This window comes from Colias philodice, chromosome 3, assembly GCF_061535455.1.
Source record: "Colias philodice isolate Cphi_HAF_F1 chromosome 3, ilColPhil1 Martin Lab GWU primary, whole genome shotgun sequence".
NCBI classification, from domain to species: domain Eukaryota; kingdom Metazoa; phylum Arthropoda; class Insecta; order Lepidoptera; family Pieridae; genus Colias; species Colias philodice.
In genome coordinates, this window is record NC_143088.1 from 10,987,429 (window position 1) to 11,007,918 (window position 20,490).

At 38.3% G+C, this 20,490-nt stretch overlaps 2 protein-coding genes across 4 annotated transcripts in view; both read left to right on the top strand.

The window, feature by feature from the left end:
* Nucleotides 1–20,490, top strand: part of LOC149490022 (FERM, ARHGEF and pleckstrin domain-containing protein 2-like) — a 67,533-nt gene that overhangs the window by 44,315 nt on the left and 2,728 nt on the right. For all 3 annotated transcript variants that reach the window (XM_089714806.1, XM_089714808.1, XM_089714807.1), the window contains 10 exons: nt 14,670–14,912; nt 15,011–15,101; nt 15,553–15,679; nt 16,262–16,430; nt 16,720–16,787; nt 17,015–17,195; nt 17,516–17,653; nt 18,492–18,589; nt 19,117–19,240; nt 19,961–20,104. In XM_089714806.1, coding sequence (XP_089570932.1) covers nt 14,670–14,912; nt 15,011–15,101; nt 15,553–15,679; nt 16,262–16,430; nt 16,720–16,787; nt 17,015–17,195; nt 17,516–17,653; nt 18,492–18,589; nt 19,117–19,240; nt 19,961–20,104 — 1,383 coding nt within the window. The remainder of the gene's footprint in view (nt 1–14,669; nt 14,913–15,010; nt 15,102–15,552; nt 15,680–16,261; nt 16,431–16,719; nt 16,788–17,014; nt 17,196–17,515; nt 17,654–18,491; nt 18,590–19,116; nt 19,241–19,960; nt 20,105–20,490) is intronic.
* LOC149490023 (uncharacterized) lies at nt 212–13,141 on the top strand (the record flags this gene model as incomplete). Its single annotated transcript, XM_089715043.1, has 1 exon — nt 212–13,141. A coding segment is annotated over one exon (10,863 nt), but the record flags the coding sequence as incomplete, so codon positions are not given.

The window sequence follows — 20,490 nt, forward strand, 5'->3', positions numbered from 1 at the left end:
CCCCGCCTTCGTGCGCGCCAAGCACCGCTCCAGCTTCAGCGAGTCCTCCGAGCGGCTCGAGTTCGAGCTGTCGCAGACCAACATCTACTCGGCGTGCCCGTCGGTGCGCTCGTCCCGCTCGGGCGGCTCGCTGCCCGCGCCCGCCTCGCCCTCGGGCGGCTCGCTGCCCGCGCCCGCCTCGCCCCGCGCGCCGCGCGCCCGCCGCCGCAGCGCGTCGTGCCGCAACCTGCGCGACTTCAGCTTCGACGACGCGGGCCGCGCGCGGCGCCCGGCCAGCCTGGCCGCCGAGCTGGGCGCCTTCCGCACCGACTCGCCCGTCACGCGCTACGACGCGCGCTCGTCGCTCGGCTCGCGCGCGTCGCTGGGCTCGCCCGGTCCGCTCAGCCGCGCCTACTCGGCCAGCTTCCCGCGCCTGGACGCGCCGCCGTTCCGCGCCGGCTCGCAGGACGACCTGTCGCACGACAGCTACGAGCTGGTGGAGCGCTCGGACGACGAGGGCTCGGGCCGCTACGCGCGCGTGCGGCCGCGCTCGCTGGGCGCGCGCACGCGCTCTTGCTCGCTCGACTCGGGCAACGAGCTGCCGTCCGACGACGACGACCGCTCGCTCTCCATCGCCGACGACCGGGAAGTCAATCTCACGGCGGCGGCGCTCAAGTACAAGAGCGATAACGACCTGCCGATCGATCCGTTCCTCGCGGACGATCCGAGGGTTCTTCCGCGTGAGAAACTCTCAGTTCGTTCGGATGGAAACTTTTACAAAGAGATTAAACGCGCTCTCGGCTCCCGAACCTCGAGTCAGGAGTCGAGGAGCGACATCTACGACTCCAAGCTTTCCAAAAGTAGCGCCGAATCTAGTAAGAAATCGCGCGATAGCGTCTATCACACCGATAGTAAGAAATCGCGAGAGACGCTTAAAAGTAAAAGTTCAGACAGGTCGGGCTCGCGTACGTCCAGTCAAGATTCTAAATCTGATTATTACGACTGTAAAAAGAGTTTGTATGAGACGGACGATTTAAGCGTTAGACGCCGTAGTATTGCTAGTATACAAAACGCTTACATCGATCCGTTCGAGCCTATATCGCCCATTTCGAGTCCGGATTCAGGTAAGGAATTTTATGACGCCCAATCTACTTTTATAGGTATGGAAAAACCGGAGTATAGAGAGAGAACGCTCTTTGATAAATCGCATGAAGATCTTATCGCTAATATAGCTACTTCACCTAATTATTATCACATTCCAACCCCGTATTCTACGTTCCCTAGTAATAATAAACATAAAGAACCGTCTCCCTTGCACTCGGCTAGTCTGCAACACGTTGAACTAGATCAGTTTGGTAATTATTCTGATTTAAGTCCACCAAAAAAAGTTGAGGAATTGTCTACTGAAGACGAGGATATTCATCCGCGAACAACTCATATTTGGCCGGAAAAAATAGCAGGTTTAGAGACTGAAATTGATAATAATAGAGCGGCGAAAATTCAAAACTACCAGAGGCGACGATCGTCCGAAACTATTTTCAGTTTCGACAAGGATAAGATTGAATCATTGACGCGATCGACCAGTAAAGAGAATCCACCATGCCAGCTTGTAAAAGAGTCTTCAAATGAATCAGACGTGAATGTCAGAATTTTGCCGGCAATGGACAGTATTGAATATGCTAAAAATAGAGCCAAAGCTGCTGCACAAACTGAAACGGCTTCGATATTACAATCAGACTTCGATAAATCAATGCGCGGTAAGGTTCACACACACATAATTAGAAAAGAGAACTTGAAAGAAGAGTTGATGGCTAAAACTCATTTCGATGAATATAATCCGAAACTAATTTTAGATACTAGCTCCAGTAGTCGTCTCGCTGATACTGCTGCGCCATATACACATCCTACAGTAGAGAGAACTAAGAGCGACCCTAACAGCTTAGCCAATAGACCGCGATTTAGTAGTGTCAATTCCCGTAGGCATGTTTTAATGCATCAGAAATCTATAGATCTAACTCCTGCTGAATCCAGTGATGAGGATTATATTTTCCGACAAATACCAAGTGCTCCCCCGATTGCGACTAAACGATCTCATTTCGAACTACCGTCTAGATATCCAGATCAAAGACCACGGTTTGATTTACCTAAAAACTACTTTAAAGAATTTGACGCATTCAAAGCTGGTTTCAATGACCCTAAAAAAGTGGATGATAGTTATGACATTCCTTACGTTTTGCACAAAAGGCATATTATGAATGGCACTGCTCCTTCGCCAATCAATGATAAAATGCCCCCACCGGATATCATTACATTACCACCACAAAATGGACGTCACGTGGTCAATGCTCATCCTCGGTGCAGATATCATGACCATCCGAAATCGCCTCGTTCACCCAAATCTCCTAAATCACCTAAGTCACCAAAATCGCCAAAGTCACCTAAGTCGCCGAAATCTCCAAAATCACCCAAATCACCTAAATCTCCTAGAAACAGTATACAAACAGAACACGCTATGAAATTTTTGGATGTTGAAAATAGAGATTTCTTATTCACACAGAACATCGACTTATCGAAGGTCGATCCAATTACATTAGAAGTTGATAAAAGCGGCAAAATGCAACACTTACCTAGCCCGAAAAGAGATATTACAAAATGTTTGGATTCTGCTTTACTAGAAACACTTAATTCTAAACTAAGTCAAATTGAAAGTGACTCAGCTACTAGTTCTAAGACTGATAGCATGAGACAAGATCAACAATATTCTCATGATATTAAATTTGCTATAAATGGCCGAAATCTTCCTCAAGCGCCCATATGTAAAGAACCAAAACCTTTATCAGCGTCTGAAAAACTGCGTGCTGATATTAAGTCAAAGTCTGATAAGCTACCTGCAAAAAGGCCGATTAAGCCTCGAGGCACCGGCAAAAAAGGTGTGGGTGGTAAAATTAAAAACAAAAACAATAATAAAATTAGAATTACGTCTTTTTCATCGGACGATGAAAGCGTAGATTCTGATGATGTTTTCGGTACGACTGAGTCTGCTCCAAAACTTGAGTTTTCTCCACCGCAATCTAGAAAGGATCTGGAACCAATTTTGCAACTAGAATATGATAAAATTACTTCAGGGGCGTGGCATAGAGGGCAAACTATGAGTTCTACAGAAATAGAAGGCTCACCACCTCAATGTCGCAAATTATCCGAATTAGAAGCTAAATATAATCCGAAAGTGTTAGATAATAACCCTCCTGCAAATGCTACCGAATTAAGACGTATCTCTGAAAGATCGATATCAATACCAAGTTCTGAAGATGATATAGTGATGAAAGCTCCAGAAATAAAACAAATAAGCAAAGAAAGTTCTACATGGGAATATAACGAAAATATTCCATCGCCCATATTAGAAAGTACAGAATTTTTAAAATCTGAAGATGAGCATTTAGCTGACATGGAAATACAAAAAGTAACCGGCGTACGCACGCAGTCTGAGGAAAAAAGTGATGTTTCTCAGTCAAATAGAAAGGACTTTAATAAGTTGGACATCAAAAAGAGTTTGCGAGATGAATTAATTTCGCCAATGTTAAGAAAAACTGGAGGAACTCCTATTCTTTTTGCTCATGCACGTTTAAATCTATCTGAAGGATCAGTATTTTCTTTGCAGCGTCAAAAAGCTACACAGGATTCTCCAACTGCAAGCAGACGGGCGAAGAGTTTAGATACTCCGGTCATTCAATTGCATAGATTGCCTCCTATGAATGCGTTTTCATCTAAAGACGATACAGTTGAAGATGACAATGAAGAGGGTGATATCTTAGAAGAGAAACCTTTAATTGATGATAAGACTTCAAAAATAACGCCTGTGAAAGAGGAATCAATTGAAAAAATTGAAGAGGAGGATGAAGAACATGCAGGCGATTTACCAGCTGATCTAAAAACAGTTTCTATAGATAATGAAGAAATGAAGTTGTTGGAAAGCCTCGTGGAACAGCGCCGGCCTCGTTCGTTCAAACGTCAACATGATTTAAGTAAAATTAAAAGTCAAGCTAAATCTCCTTCGCGTTCGCCTATTAATCCATCTCCAATTTCTCGTTCTCCGTTGTCAAAGTCTCCCTCTAGATCACCAACATCATCTTTGAATTCACCAAGAGGAAGTATCAGAAAACTGTCTGATTTAAGTGAAGACCAAATCGTACCGGATATAGAAAGAATTAAACGAAAAGAAAAGAAGAAGCTCACATTAAAAATTAAACCTGAGGATAGGCAGAAGATAAGCAATAAACTTAATAAAGCTGGTTCTTTAGATACTAATGCAACAAAAGTTAGAGCTTTACAAACACAAAAATCTTTACCTTCTTCTCTCAAAGAACGCCCAGATTTTCTAACTGTGCCACCTCTAGATATAGCTAGAGCGAAAAGCCAAGAAATAGAACAATCGATTAAAAAGTCTACCAAAGAGAAATCGAAATCGCTTGAAAAAATGGAAGTCAAAAGAGGAGGCAGCAAAGAGCGAACTAAATCTCAAGAAGATAGTGATACAGAAATTGCAAAGCGTAAAGAAAAACAGCAAATGCTTTTTGAAGCAGCATTAAAACAAACTAAAACTCTTATTAGCCCCGTAAAGGATGCCTTGCCACCATTCCCACCTCCCGAAGATAAGATCTTGGTAAAAACGGAAGGTGATAAAATCATCATCGAAACTAAAATAAACAGCAAAGCCGAAGATCACGTTTTCATAGCAAAATCGCCGAAAAAATTGGACAATAAATTAGGCGGTAAAATAAGTCGTAGCTTTGAAGATCAAAAGACATCAGACACAAATAATAAGGTAACAAATAAAAGTTTGGATGGCAAGACCAGTCAGTCATTAGAAGACAAATTTGATGAAATTGCAGCGCTTACAAAGTCTCCAAAAACACTTTCTAAAAAACAAGAAATAAAACAACAGATAGAAGGAAAGGTTGTATATCATAAAGTTCATCCGAGCGTAAAGTCTAAAAGCTTAGATCGTAAGGCAGAAATGCATCTTGAAGCAAAGGCAAAATCAAAAAGTTTGGATAGAAATTATGTCACACCTGCTACAGTCACTCAAGCACAAGCCTCTACTGACAAACATTACAAGCAAGAGGTTGTTACAGTGGATGTCCACCCCATTGTCAATGAAGAATCTGAGATAACTGATAAAGACGTTGAACTTAAGGAGACTTCTCCATCACACAGTTATAAGGAAAAAACTGAAGATGATTCTTCAATTGAATGGCTTACTAGTTCGCAACATACAGTCATTGAAAATGATACGCAAACTGTTATTATGGAACGGAGAAAGATAGAAATTTACAATAAACAACGACAGTACGAACTTCAAGAAAGTAAAAGTGACAAGGATATTCGTAGTTTAGTCACAGATAAGAAACCAGAAGTTACGCGATTGACGAGTGAAGAAGAATCATTGACTGAAGTAAGCGAGTTAAAAATGTCCGATGAAAGTAATATGTTGGGATTATCGCTACCTTTTATAGACGCTGACAGTTCATCGGATCAAGATCAAACTATTAAAAAAGACAGGGCATCTAAATTATATCGTGGCAAAAGTGATGATACGGGATCTTGGCGAACTGTCGATTATGATGAATACACTGCTGAAACAGATTTGCAATTTTCAGATACAAGTAAAAGTGGTAAAGGTTTGGAACCTCAAAGTACATTTGATGAATCTTCTGCGAGCTTGATTGAATTTTTGAAACATGAAACTATGGCTCAAATTCCAGAGATTGAAGATCGCCAAACAAAGGACGCAAGCAGGGTTGATTTATCTCTGAAATTCAAAAATAAAAATAAAATAATTGTTACTCCGCCACAAGAGAATAGTCCTACAGTTGAAAACATACCGTTTATAGATTCGAGTACTTCAAAGTCCACACATAAATCTGAATCGGGTGAACAAACGGGTAGCTCAGGAAGTACAAATGATATCTCACCCACGGAGCAAAAGCGGACTTTATTATCAGCTAAATCTAAACGTACCGAACTATTAAAATTAAGTGCAGAACGATCTAGAAGTTCAGAGTCTACGTCATGGACAAGTGTAGAAAAAGATATTAGCCCATCTAGCGCCAACATCAAAGGAAGTTCCATTGATGACGAGTCTAGTGTAAGTTGTTCAATAGCAAGACCGCTTGGTATATCTCAAGATATTGAAAAGCTCAACAAGAAAGACCGTGAATGCTTAGAAGAACTTAAACAAGCTATGGAATATGGTGAAGAACATTTGCTATCACAGCACACATTCTCCAGTGAACATTCAAAATCCAATTCCAAGTCACCTTCGCCGATTCCAGAACTAGGACGCATTGAAAGTCCCAGGAGTCCATCCAAATTTGGAACGAGAAAATCACCAACCCCTACCTTAGAAAAACAAGGTCCAGTCGATTCTCAAAAAGCGCCAACAGATTCTGAATCAAGTTCGGAGAGCATTGATAAAACGGTAGAACAGTTATCGAGGCCTAATATAAGAAAAAGTGCTTTAGATAAAATCGGAAAATGTGTTATTGAAGAATCAGAATCAAGCCAGTCAGCAGCATCAAAAGATTCTGAAATAAAGAAAGAATTAGAAAGAACCGTGAAAAAAACAAAAATAGCTATTACTATTTCCCAAGAAGATCAGAATACAACTATAGACTTCGATGATGATGGCAACGTTATAACGTCATCATTTGAACGAGAATTAATGAAAAAGAGAGCTCTAAAAGACACAGATCAGAAAAGTTCTTCTAAGTCTAGTATGGATACGACTACAACAACCACTCCTTCTAAAGGTTCTCTTAGTGTAGATGACTCATCGTCTCGTAGAAAATGTCGTCTAGATGAGCAAAAAAGTTCATCAAAATCAAGCATGGATTCGAGGGGATCGCTTAGTGTGGAATCAAGAGGTTCGTTTGAAACAACTGAGTCTACATCTGGTTCTTTAGGAGAAGCTTATCGGCGTGGCGAAGAATTAAAACCTACATGGCGTCCCTTTTTTGGTGCGTCGGGTAGTGAAAACAGCACGAGTATTGAAGAGGCTTGGATACCGCAAGATCATGAAGGTTATGAAAGTTTAAATATAAATAAAGAAGTATTCGACTATGGTAATCAAAGGATTTTGGACGATTTTCAAACCTTCTCGAAAAATCCACCTTTGTCTGCAAATACATCTAAGGATTCAACTGATGCTGATTTTACTGATGATCTAAATGATTTTCCTGTCAATTTTTTGTATCCAGCAACTTCGTCATCATCGTCAGCGGATGTAGTCATTGGATACGGTCAAAATTTTGGCCGTACCTTATCGCGTATTTCTGAACGTAGTACAGCTTCCGAAAAAACTAGTGCCGATGAGGATTCTACTAAAGCGTGTTCTAGATCTGAAAGTATCAACGAAGAGTCATTAAATTCTAGTGATCATCAAGCGAGCCTTAGCTCTGATCCTCCAAGTAATGCAAATGTTGCGTATATATCTGACACTGATAGACGAACATCAGCAGAAATGCCTGAAATTCCAATTGATCATATTAAAATAAGCGAAATGTACTCTGAATCGAAAAAAGATTCCGAGAAAAAGAATAGAAAAAGTGATGAACCATCAACCCCAAGGAAAACAAAATCTGGTTCGGGTCCCTTCCCGCCTTCCAAACAATCGTCAGCAAGTGAAAGTCAAGAATCTGAAGATTGGCCTTTGCCAGAATTACCTTCACAAGTAGGTGGTAAAAGAAATGAGTCTTTAGAAATGACGAGGCAAAAATCTAGCGACATGGACGAAGTGCCTTCACTCCCATCTAGTGAAGGTGTTTTGAGGACACCTATAGTTGAAAAAGTACAAGTTTATTATATGAGCAATGAACCCGAACAAGCAACTAAAGTTACTATTCAGTCAGAAAGCTCTAAGGGTCACTTAGGGTCGGACGATGACAGCGACACTTTAAATAACGACGAGGAATTAGAACGTGATGTACAAGAGTCTAAGTCAGAAAAAACTCCAGAACCAACATCTGACCATCAGAATAAACCGCAGGTCATACCTTATGAGAAGTCGGGTTATATGGTGGAACCCTTAGATAAACAGGATGAAGCAGCAAACACTAATAAAAGCGTTGCAGTGAGTTATGATAAATCTTGCTTAAGTGGCACAATAACTAACGCGTCTTGTTTTATGGGTGACGTTGGTACGTGTTGTACTAGGACCGATAACAAGTCGTTCAGTACAAAAAATAGTCTTGAAGATAAAGTTATAATAAGTCAGCCTCAAAAATCCCCAACTAACCATAGCCCAATATATGATGATGACCATGCGTACACAGACGATGTATTTGGTGCCGATAGCAAAAGTTTGTCGCCAGATTTTGATAAAGGATTTTCGCAATTTAGTGGTCAAAAAGTATCATGCGGCTCAAACAATTCTGATACCTCTATTGATGATATTTTATCACAGACTAATGTAGACGAAACTGTACGAGCTGTGACCAAACTGAGTATCAGCAGCACAGGACCATGTAAGCGGTGCAGTCATAGTAGCCATTCAGAAGAAGAGACCAGTTCATTTGGAACCGATTTAGATGGAACTGTTAAAATTGGACTTCCACAGAAAAAATGCACACATAGTTCTCATTCTGAAGATACATCTATATGTTTAAGTATTTCTGAATGGTCTACAGGGACAAATACAGTTCGTCAGTACGCGAATTTATCGGCATCTGAAAGCATATCAGCTGTGTCTATTCCAAAAAGCGAAAAATCTGATAATACACCAAAGGCATATTCGTCTTCCCATGCTAGTAAAAAACTGGACCAGCAATCTAAAATGGGATCTCAAGCAGAAATAAGTTCAAAGAGTAGCAGCTTAGAAAAAAGTTCTGATAATATAAAATACGATAAATTATGTAGTTCTGAAACAACTATATCTAAAAAGGGCATGGATAGTAGCTCGGGCACAAAAAGTGATAGCACTTTAACACTAGCACAGTCTATATCGGAGTGGTCGGCTAGCACGAGCCATACTTTAGTCGCGACGGCTCGTGAAGATCAACCGGGTTCAGAAGTATCCGAAAATAAAAAGAATGAAACTGTTATTATTAAAGAACCCAGTATTGAAGAAGATTGCAAGCCTGATGATTTAGAAAGTGAAAAGATCTCTGTTCCAAAAGACGAACCAACAGTGGATGTAAACGAATCTATGCATAGACTGGGAGCTAGTTCTACAAAGGTTGAGAAATCGTCGTCTGTTAGTTACAGTGATAAGTCGGATAAATCAAGCTCAAGTTCTTTAAGCAGTTTACAAAGACACACCAATGGAATTTTTAGATTCGACCAAAGATTAAAAGGTTACCCGTCAACTTATGACCTTACACAAGATCATTTTACAAAAGCTCCTCCGAAAAGTCTTAGCTACGAAGAACAAACACATAGATATATGAGACCTACTTTAAGATGTCAAAGTGAAGATGGCGGGTTTAAACCATATTATGCAGGCGCTCAGCCTGAAATAGACATTGATATGCCATCACAATTATACAGTCAAGAAGAAAAACACTCCGAGCGTTATCAAAGTCAAGAATTTTCGAATATAATTCGTGAAGAAACGAACAGTCAATTTGGAAGATCAGATTATAAACCACTAGCAAAACACGCAAGTTATGACGATAAAACCTTGTCGAAGAATCAAATCAAGGAATATAAAACCTCACAGCAATATCGTAGTAAACCAAAAAGCTGGTCTTTTCATGAGCACTACTTAGCTTCAGCGGATTTGCCCATTATAGCTGTTCCGGATTTACCACCTATACATCGAGATTTTCAAGAAAAGAAATCGTCCGAGAGATCTGGAAAAACACCACTTTCAAGATGTTCACCATACTATTCAAGTAGTCTTAGTTCAGAATCACCCCCTATTCAACCACTAAAAGCTCCTGTTAAAAAGTCGTTATTAGTTAGAAATATTTCAATGAAGAGTCCTCCAAGTGGCAACGATACCGATAGTTCATTAGATGTTATCCGAGATCCTCGTGAGCGAATGAAAACATTTAGACGAAAGAAGCAAGTAACAAGTGCTCGTAAAAGGCAAGAAAAAATACAAGATGTTTTGGAAGAAGATTCGACTAAAAGTCAGTGTTCTTCTGAAAGTGATAAGCACAAGGGCGGTGTGTTTTTAAGCGTTGATGATACATTACGTCGAATGGAAAGTTCAGAATGCTCTGACAGTTATATTCCTGAAGTGGAATCGGGATCTTCTGAATTATCTAAAGCAGATTCTAAAAACTATGATGTACAAGAAGTGAGCTATTCTGAAGATGAAGAGCATGGGGACTATGCAAATTATAAAAATACTTCCTACGAGCAACCCAACTTTTCAATTAATATTGCGCCAGTACAGTTTCAAGGATTTGGATCTTCTGCCGATGAAGATGAGATGGGCTTCCCCCGGTTCGATAGGTTGGGACGTTTACGTCACCCCTATCTCGATTCGCAGGAACCACCATTTGTGCCAGAGGATAGTCCTCCTAGAACATCTTATTCGAATAAGAGTAGCCGCCAGTCTTCCTTAAAGAGAGTTAAGTCTACGACACATCGCCAATCTGACGATAAATCGCTAGGAGAATCTTCTGGACAGCACCCACGAACTAAATATTATGAAGAACAGAGTGATAGAGATGATTCAGATGATTATGCATATCCAATTGACACTATTAAAAGGGCTCCAAAAATGACAAAGTCTACCAGTTATCTATTTGAGCGCGGGGAATCAGTCGCTTATTCTGATTCCGAATTACCTCACGATAAAGATGAATACGAGGCGTATAGAGGCAGTCCTTATCCTGAGCGCTACGAAGAAGAGGACATGTTCCAAACGCAGGATTGCTATCCTCAATTTGAGCACGATATGGAAGGAAGCGAGGGCAACCAAGAACGCTTTACTAGAGATCTCGATCAACGCTTTAGCTTAAATAATGTGGAGCGCTTCTATTCTAGTCACTATGTGGATTCGCAAGCTTCCAGCGATAGCCCGGAGCAAAAGTTTGACGTCTCCACCATACCGCCACCGCTCTGCTCAGATGACGACAATGAGTAGTTGCACGTTTAACAAAATATAATATATCGTTGTAGACTCCCTATTGAGTAAAAATCCATTAAACGGTACTTGGGCCTTGTATAAAACCTTTACTTTAATTCAATTCTACTTCACTTGTTATTAATATTTAATATTTACTTACTATTTACATTGGGACTTTAATAATATTAGTGTTAATCCTGAATAGATCGACCCGTTAAATATTGTCTAACTTTATTGTGGTCCTATACCTTAACTAACTAGCTTAAGATTTTAGACGTAGTTATATGTGAACCGATAATTGGTATGAAATGAAAGCTTTATCGGATTTACAAGCAGTTATAATTTTGCCAAAAAAGTCAAAGAAAACATCGATTATTGACCAAAAAATCCTTGTCTGACGAATGCGAGTCACATTATAATAGTGCCAAATTTTTCTCGGGTTATTCCGCCTTTTTATTGTTATTTGTTTCTTTATAGTTAACTGTATTATGTACTTAGAACTGTAAGGCTGTGATTTACTTTGGTTAAGATCCAAGATCTATGATTTTTAAGATGTCCTGCTCAAAACAAATCGTATTAAATATTCGCACACTAAATAGCAATACGTGTTGAAATTATTTTTAATTTTTAGATTAAAGAGCTTTGCTTTTGTGCCAAATTCTGCTCAATATTTCCTATCTTATTTGGAAACTGATGAGTTTCGCATGTTACCTTTGATATAGAATGTTATTTTTAATGGAAGTGTCAAAATTATTAAAAAATGAAAAGAAGTAACTAAATAAGTGATTAATAGCACCATTTTAATTATTTGGAGTTTGCACTAAAATTAAGAGACTTTTCCAGCTTTATAAACAATGTTTTAATTGTTATTTTTTAAGATGTTTTATGTTTGGATGAAAAAGTAATATAACATTGAGTGAATGTCGCGGTTTATGTAAAAGAGAAAGATTATGATTGCCATCGGATGTGCAGATGAATCTTGCAGACGATTAAACAAAAAGGAATTTCAGTAAAATGACTTCTTTTCCAGGAAATATAAGTGGGATATGAGTTCATTTCTTTATTATTTGATTATAGGACAGTCACTATTGAATTTACGGTTTTGTAAAAAATGTTTCTCATATAGTTTTAATACCATTTTGTAAAAAATATATTTCTTCGTTTAATTCGCGCATTACTCTAATTTTACATAGTTCAGTATTAATTAAAATTAAGTATCAATTTTGTTATCTCAAATCATAACTATTGTATGTACCAAGGAAAATGATACTCGTGTATTAATATAATAATAAATTAATCGAATATTTAGAAACGAATCGTCATAAATATTATCGTGATATGTATTATCCAAGTAGAAATGGTAACCCCTTAACACCTTCATTTGTCACGGATAATATATATGCAATATTTGATAAATATTAAACTGAATGGTAAAACTTGTACCTATTTATTCGAAAAAAAAAGAGCGTGATTGCCGATCACACGTGTCATATGTGAAACTTCTTTGGCAAGATTCAGAGATCGTTGCCTTACTCCATGACGTGACGGTATTGCCATGACGCGACCTAAAAATTTTACTCTAAACGTGCCTAAAGAAGTTTCACTTAAAAACACATATAGCTTCGCTGTGTATCGTAAAATAATGCTATATATTATCCATGGCTTACGAAGCAACCTTAGATTCGATCCTTAAAGATATCCTATATAACATATGGAACTGAAAACAGACGCTTTACAATATGAGCGACGGTATTCTTTTTTGAATCGTATGTGATGTTTACAATAATACTCTCCATTATTTAAAGTACAATTTCTCTTAGTGTGCACGCTATGCCATACCCCGAGTACGCTTGATATCCTTAACGATAGAAAATAAGCTACGGAAGAAACGCTATATAGAAATAGATGAAAGGTTGGGACGGAAATATGGTAGGCATGGTGTGCATTTCGGTAAGGATATTAGGTAGAGTGAATGTGCGTCCTGTAGAGAGTATCCTATAGGAGTAACGTTTCATGAGATGGTTTTTGGGACTTTTCTGATAGGTATCCGTTCTCAGGCTATTTTGTTTGTTAATGGGCCTATTTTCTCACTAATTTGTTAAGTTAAATGTCTTCAATTTGATTTCTTGAACAATGCAGAAATGAATTTAAATATATACATGTACAATGTATTAAGGTGTCGTCAAAAATCATCTTGTGAAACAAATGTTTGAGCACTGTGATGTGTACGATGTATTATTCTGTATTTTAACTCATTTATCTTTAACTAGTGGAAATTGGTGGTCTCTTCATTTTAAAGTTTTATGAATATGCGTACTGATTTAATTGTTTTTTTTTTGAAAACGATTACGAGTAAATTAACATTTTATTAAGCACAAATATTTTCTTTTCTAGATATTTTAGCCACCGATTGACCACAGTGTTCAATTAATAAAATCGTTAAGTAGTGTGTGTCCGAAGCAATTTTAGATTTAGACGGAGTAACGCCGCATTTGTGTTTACTTTGTTTAATATTCGTCGCGTAAATTCTAATGCTGATTTGTATCATATTTTATCTCAATATTCTCCCAGATAAATAAACCATTATAATTTTCTTTAAACTTTGTGTATACAGAGGTAATTACGTGGTACATTTTGACTGTTAGTGTCACATTGGAACTGCCACTTAACGTAAGTGTTAGAATTTAGTGACGAAGTGTGAACAGTGCGGCGCCGGGTGTACGCGTATCGAGTCGGTCGAGTCTAGTCGAAGAGGCTACCCTCTGTAGTTAGTGCAATAACATTCATCAATAATGCGTCTAGAGCTAAGAATTTCGATTTTCGACTTTTCGATGGAGATTGTACAATCCGAATAGACTGTAATGTTACAAATATTTTATTGTCACATTAATTAGATTATTGTTTCGAGGGATCGGGATGTTATTATATAGTTATGATATTTCGTTTTTTGAATTTATATGTAAGTGTACGGTACCCCTGCAATACACTACCCTCAGGGTCGGGGATAGTTAAACAATAAATAAATAAAAACTTTAACGAATCGCTGTTTTCAATTCGATTTTGTTTATGTTGAATCCCGAATTGTAAATGCTGCAAGGATAATGTGTAAGTTTTACAAACTGAATTGTTGTATTGTACACGCTTTTTATTTTTTGTTAATCCTTATTTTATTTCAGGTTTTGAATATATTTTTTTTTGTTTCAGATGCATGATTTATTATTTTATAGCCTAATTAATTTTAATTTAAGTTATTTTTAAAACTGTTCTCATTTTTGTTATTCTGTAGTATGTAGCACCGTAAATTTACTATTACTCTTCATTTCTACCCATCGACACAACATGCTTGTGTTACAATGAAAATAATTTCCAATGGATCTTTAAAACATTATGACAAATGTAGCAAACCAAATCTGTTAAAACTCTTTTCATTGGATAAGCAATGTTTTTATTACTTTTACCACGTGTCTTGCCCTTATAATTTTTCCATAATAAATTTTTCTAGACAATATTTTTTATAGTTTTAATTTTCCATTCAAAGCTTCTCTACACAATTGTATTTTACCCCTTACTTTATATTTATGAAGATTATTTAAACAACATTTCTTCCCTATAGATGAACCGTCCCCCGAAGAAGACCACACGGTATCATCAGCGAGTCTATGCATGTCGCCCAGTACAGACGGAATACACGCGGGACTCCCGCTGCACGCGTCCACTCCGCTCGACCGACGGACGCTGACTAACGGTTATGTGGACAATAGAGCGAGACGGGAGAACAATAACCATAATGGAGAGAGGGACAGCGATATCATGAACCATAGAGATGTTTGTGACGCTATTAATGGGAATGTACATGGTATGTACCTACAGAAACACGATATATGGAGTTTTCTTTTATATTATAGTTAGGTAATTTTGAAGAATTTATGCTATATTTGACTTTTTGTTTTATAGTGAATATCGTCTCGGAGTCTACAAGTATGGATGTGTTAAGTGGAGGAGAGAGTGATGCTGGAGACACGCTCTCTAGGCGAAATAATAATAGGTAAGATTTTAACATAATCGTATTTCAAAGTATATTCAATATCGAAACAAACTTTCTTGCTAACACTTATTTTTATCTGTAACTAGCGGTCCGCCCCGGCTTCGCCCGTGGTACATAATATTTACGTTTTCTCTATATAAGAACCATCCTCGTACTTCAAGGAATATAATAAAAAAAGAATTATCGAAATCGGTTCAGCCGTTCTCGAGTTATGCGCTTACCAACACATTTTGCGATTCATTTTTATATATAAAGATTTAAACTTACCTTTCTCAAAAGAAATAAGTTATTTTCCAATACCTTATATGCTATTTTAATAATTTTCGCAGTTTAAAACTTTTAAGTAACCATTTTTTTTACCAAGGACCAAAGTTACTAACCAAACCTATCCTGATAAAAAGGCCAGTAAATCTACTAACTTAAAGTAACAATTATTTACACTTTTATTCAGTCTATCATCGCGCGTGACTCTCCGTGACGTATCTAAGCGCAAGGCGGGCGATGTCACATACTACGTGGCTAAGGAACTGCTCATGACTGAGCGGACTTATAAACGGGATCTGGAGTTGCTTACTGTGGTACGTATTTTATAGGACTGAAAAAAAAAGAAAATTAATAAATAAATAAATAAATATTATAGGACATTATTACACAAATCGACCTAGTCCCACAGTAAGCTCAATTAAGGCTTGTGTTGTGGGTACTAGGCGACGATAAATATAATATTTATTAAATACATATATAGATAATAACACCCAGACCCAAGAACAAATAATTGAGTTCATCACACAAATATTTGCCCTGACCGGGGATCGAACCCGGGACCGTCGGCTCAGTAGGCAGTTACTCTACCACTGCGCCAACCGCGTCGTCAAAATTCAATTTTCATCGTCAAAATCGTCAAAATTTAATTCAATCAAAATTCCCGTCAATATACAATGGTTCTTGGGACTTGAATATCAGTTTTGATATAAATTTAATTGTTGATCCTTTGTCTTTAAACAAATTATTTGTGGCGTCAGTCAGATTATAAATAGAATAATTTTTCTGGAAACACAAAGCTGTGCATCACTGCATGCAATATTCTTTCATCATTATACAGAAAGAACACACACATTTGGTTACATATAATATACTCGGTAATTAACCTTTTTTTCCAGACATGGTCAAAGCGAGTGGGCTCCATCGGGCGCACAGCATCATCTGGTACCGAAGCTGCAGCCCTAGCGAAGGCCTGTCTCGCGTTAGAGCCCCTGGCCCTGCCCGCCGGGGCCCTGCTCGCGAGGCTCGACAGGGCCCTGGCTTCTAGTTCGCCTGCGAGGCAACATGGTATATTTCTTTTTTTGAGATTTTTATTCGTCTCTATTTTTGATATGATAGAAATCTGAAATTTTTATGCTATGAAGGAAGTGATTATTTATAATAATATGTAATTGTGAAAAAGAAAAGCCTTTTGCTAAATTGTTCTATAAACAAACTGCTTCGGAAATTTTGTCTATTGTTTTTTTTTGGCGAACATAGAAAATGTCGATCCATTTATAAGTGTTCAATATTTTGAGATTTCAAATCAATAATTTGTTATAATGTGTATGGTCTATTTGATTTTGTTTTGTTACAGAAATGGAAGAACCAGAATATCGAAAAATAGCAGATCTTCTATTCGACTATTTATCAAACACATACGATGTAAGTTTCCACCACTATTTCCTCTCGTTAAAAACTTGATTTTGTTGTCAATTGATAAACTTTTCTTTTGGAATTGATTTTTAATTTCCTTTAGGGCATTTCCATTTATAATAAAGTGTCCAACTAAGAGTTTTTTTTTTCGTCCCAGCTAATGTAAACATCAGTTAATAAAATTTCCGATAAGGGTTAATATAAATGTATAATTATAAAATTTAATGTGTTTGCAGGCATACGCAGAATACACGGAACAAGCGGGCACGCTCGTGGCGCTAGTGGAGAGCGCCCGGCGGCGCGGGGGCGCAGCCTCGCGGGAGGCCACCGCCTTCGATAGCGCTTCGCCCCTGCCGCTCGCCTGCTTGCTGCTGCGACCGCTGCATCGACTGCTGCACTATTGCACGCTCACACATGGTGAGGATGGTTATTTTCTATAGCGAAATAATTGTCCGTTGGTTATTTTCTGTTTTGTTAATAAGTCGTTAAAAAAATATCTTTAAAAAGTAATTGTACGTTGTTAGTCTTGGTTATTCGAACACAAAAATTTTGTCTGTCTTGTCTAGAATTTTTCTCAATTTAATTTTTGAGATTGTTATCGTAGTGTGTTCGGTTTGGTGAAAATGTAATGGACTTTAGTTATAAAATGAACCAAAAACATTTGCGTTACAGCAGGTGGGCTTCTCCTTTGCTCGCTCTACCAGAAAAAAAAAAACTAACTTGAGATATTGTTATAGAGCTGTGGTCGGCCACGTGCAGCAGCCAAGCGCTTTCCGCGCACGAGCTGGCGAGCAAAGCCGCGAGTTTAGCTCTCACACAGCTGCGACACGTGGAGAACCACGCCGCGCTCTGCCAGCTGCAGCGGGACATCGCCGGTCAGTGGACACCCACCCTTTTTTGACGTGACAACGTCTTATAATTCGATAGAGCACTGCACGCACGAAAAAACATGACTCATACGGCGTTACCTCGCGGAACGCGGAACGAGCGACAAAGAAGCACAATCGGACGTTGTCACGTTCAACTATCGTCAGTAAACCAACTTTACAGACTACCAATTTTTTTTTTAAAGTTGGGAAATGCATTTACGCATCCCCCTCTGCAGTTTTCCTGCGTGAGGGGGTATGTACCCTCAAGTGGAGAGCCACCCTAAAATCGGATAGTAGCTGTGCTCCGCTCGTATAGAGTTGCATAGTAGAGCCAGAATGTAAAGTAGAGTCACAATAAAAAGATACAACCAGTAGGGAAACTACATACAACACGTTCGAAATGGCTCACGCACACGAGCAAGCGTGTTTACGAGAATCGTAAACGCGTATTCTTATGTCGTCAATTGTTGAACCTTGTATCTTGTAAACACGCTTGCTTGTGTGTGTGAACCATTTCGAAAGTATTGTATGAAGTTACCCTACTGGTTGTATCTATTTATTGTGGTAGAATTCTTACTTTGTTCTACGAACTACGAAGTACGAACAGAGATATAAGTCATAAAGAGAGTAGAGTCAGTTGGTAGAATAGAGTCAGTCAGGTAATAAGACACTCAATGGTCACTCAAAGTGAAGCATAGTTTGTAAGAGAAAAGTTAGCCAAGTTTTGCATAGTAAGTCAATTTTCAACTCGAGTATAGTCAGTAGGAAGCATTATAAGAAGAATTATCAGAAGTAGTTAGCAGTATTAGAAGAAAAATTAAAAAAAAATTGATTTATTTTTCAGGTTATGACAAACTATTGGTTGCGGAACGCGAATTCGTGAGACTCGGATGTGTCTACAAACATTCTTCTAAAGGACTTCAACAGAGAATGCTGTTCTTGGTAATTTTTATTCTATTTATTTATTTCGCAAGTCACAAGTAAATACCAAAATTAACTTTAGTTATTAATACTTCATACAAGTCCTAACGTAGACACGCTTTAGATAAATCAGGAATTAAACATGAAACAACTTGTAACATTTTTTTCAAAGATATCCTTCAAAACAAACCATCCAAAAAGGAGACAATTTTCTAGGTTCTACATTGCTCCGTTTAATAAAGAAGTGAAACTTCTTTAGGTGCGTTGAGAGTAGAATTTCAATGTCGCGTCATGGCAATACTGTCACGTTATGGAGTAAGGCATCGATTTTGGTATCTTTGAATCTTGTCAATTTTAAGCTATTGGATAGCTTAAAAGGGCCTTGAGCGCGGGGACCGAATCCAGAAATTCCGTAACGAAAAAACCTCACGCTCCCCACTCCGACGGGCACGGAGGTGTGGCTTGAAGGCATGCTATGCAATAAGCTTTACCGCGGCAGTCCCCGAGTGTCACACGTCTTTTTTTGTATTATTTTTTTACATTTACAGTTCAGTGACTTGCTACTACTAGCGTCGAAATCTTCGAACGGCCAATTTCGCGCACACTCCGTGTTCGCGTTACACAAGTTGCGGTTGGAACCAAGTGATTTGCCGCACTCTATCGCTATTATAGGTAAGTTCTGGAATTTTCTAGAAGGTTACTGAATTATGTTTTTAGCCGAATTTGTCGGGTAGAATGAAAATATGTTATAAATATAGAATAAAAAAGTATGATATAACTTGGCATAATATAAAAGTTAAGCTAGTTATCATGGGTTAGTGAAAGAATAAAGATTTAGTTGAGAAAACACTATGAAAATGCATTGAGATTGAGTCCTTCTCTTTGAACAAGTACACAATGTGAAGGTTTCTTTGAGAAAGTGACTTAAAGTTGCTATTTGAAATGTATGTTTTACCTATTTATGTTGCATTTATACAGCGTTCTTTACTTCATTTTTTATATTAACTAAAAATACATAATACATTTAGGGCCGATTTTTCAATGCTTGGATAAAACTTATCCGTCCTATAAAGTATTACATGATAATATTAAAATGTCACGTAAACTGTCAGATACAGGCAATTAGAATATTACAATACAATACAATACAAAATTCTTTATTTAACACACACATAGGTACAGAAGATAAGAAAAAGAAAAGAGAAAAACATATAAGATAGGTACACATGTTAAATAGGCGGCCTTATCGCTTTCAAGCGATCTCTGCCAGGCAACCTTTGGATAGGATAGGATATTACGTTTTTAAAATGGTAGTTTTATACATTATTCGACGAATAAGTTTTATCTAAGCATTGAAAAAATCGGCCCTTAGTTATAATTACTCATTTCCAGACGAAGACGCAACACTACTGATAAGTACAAGCAACGACGTAGAGTTCTCTGGCTGGTGGCAGTCTCTCTCCGACACGATAGAGGCAGCAAGGGAAATGCCCACCGAAGTGGATACTGCGCTATCTCATGTGGAACATGATGCAGGTTGGTTTTTGTGTGATTTTCTTTAATTAATGACATGGTTAAACGCAGGTCCGCAGAACTAAAAAATGGTCTGATTTTTTTAAATACTAACAAAATCAGACCATTATTGAGTTTTTTGTAATTCAGAATTTTAAGGATTCGAGTGCGCATTTTGTATGTTTCATAAGGCACATATGTCAATTCAGGTCGTCGAATTCTGATAAAAAAATCTGATTAGAAAATTGGTTACGAAACCGAACGTGTGATCCCGGGCTAATGCAGCTCAAATGCTGTTAGGATACGACCTTTTGGAATTGCGTTACGCGACAGCAGTCGTATTCGTTAGTACGTACCACTGCGCCGTGAGACATTGTTGTTATTTTCTATTAAGGTTTGCCGGGATACAT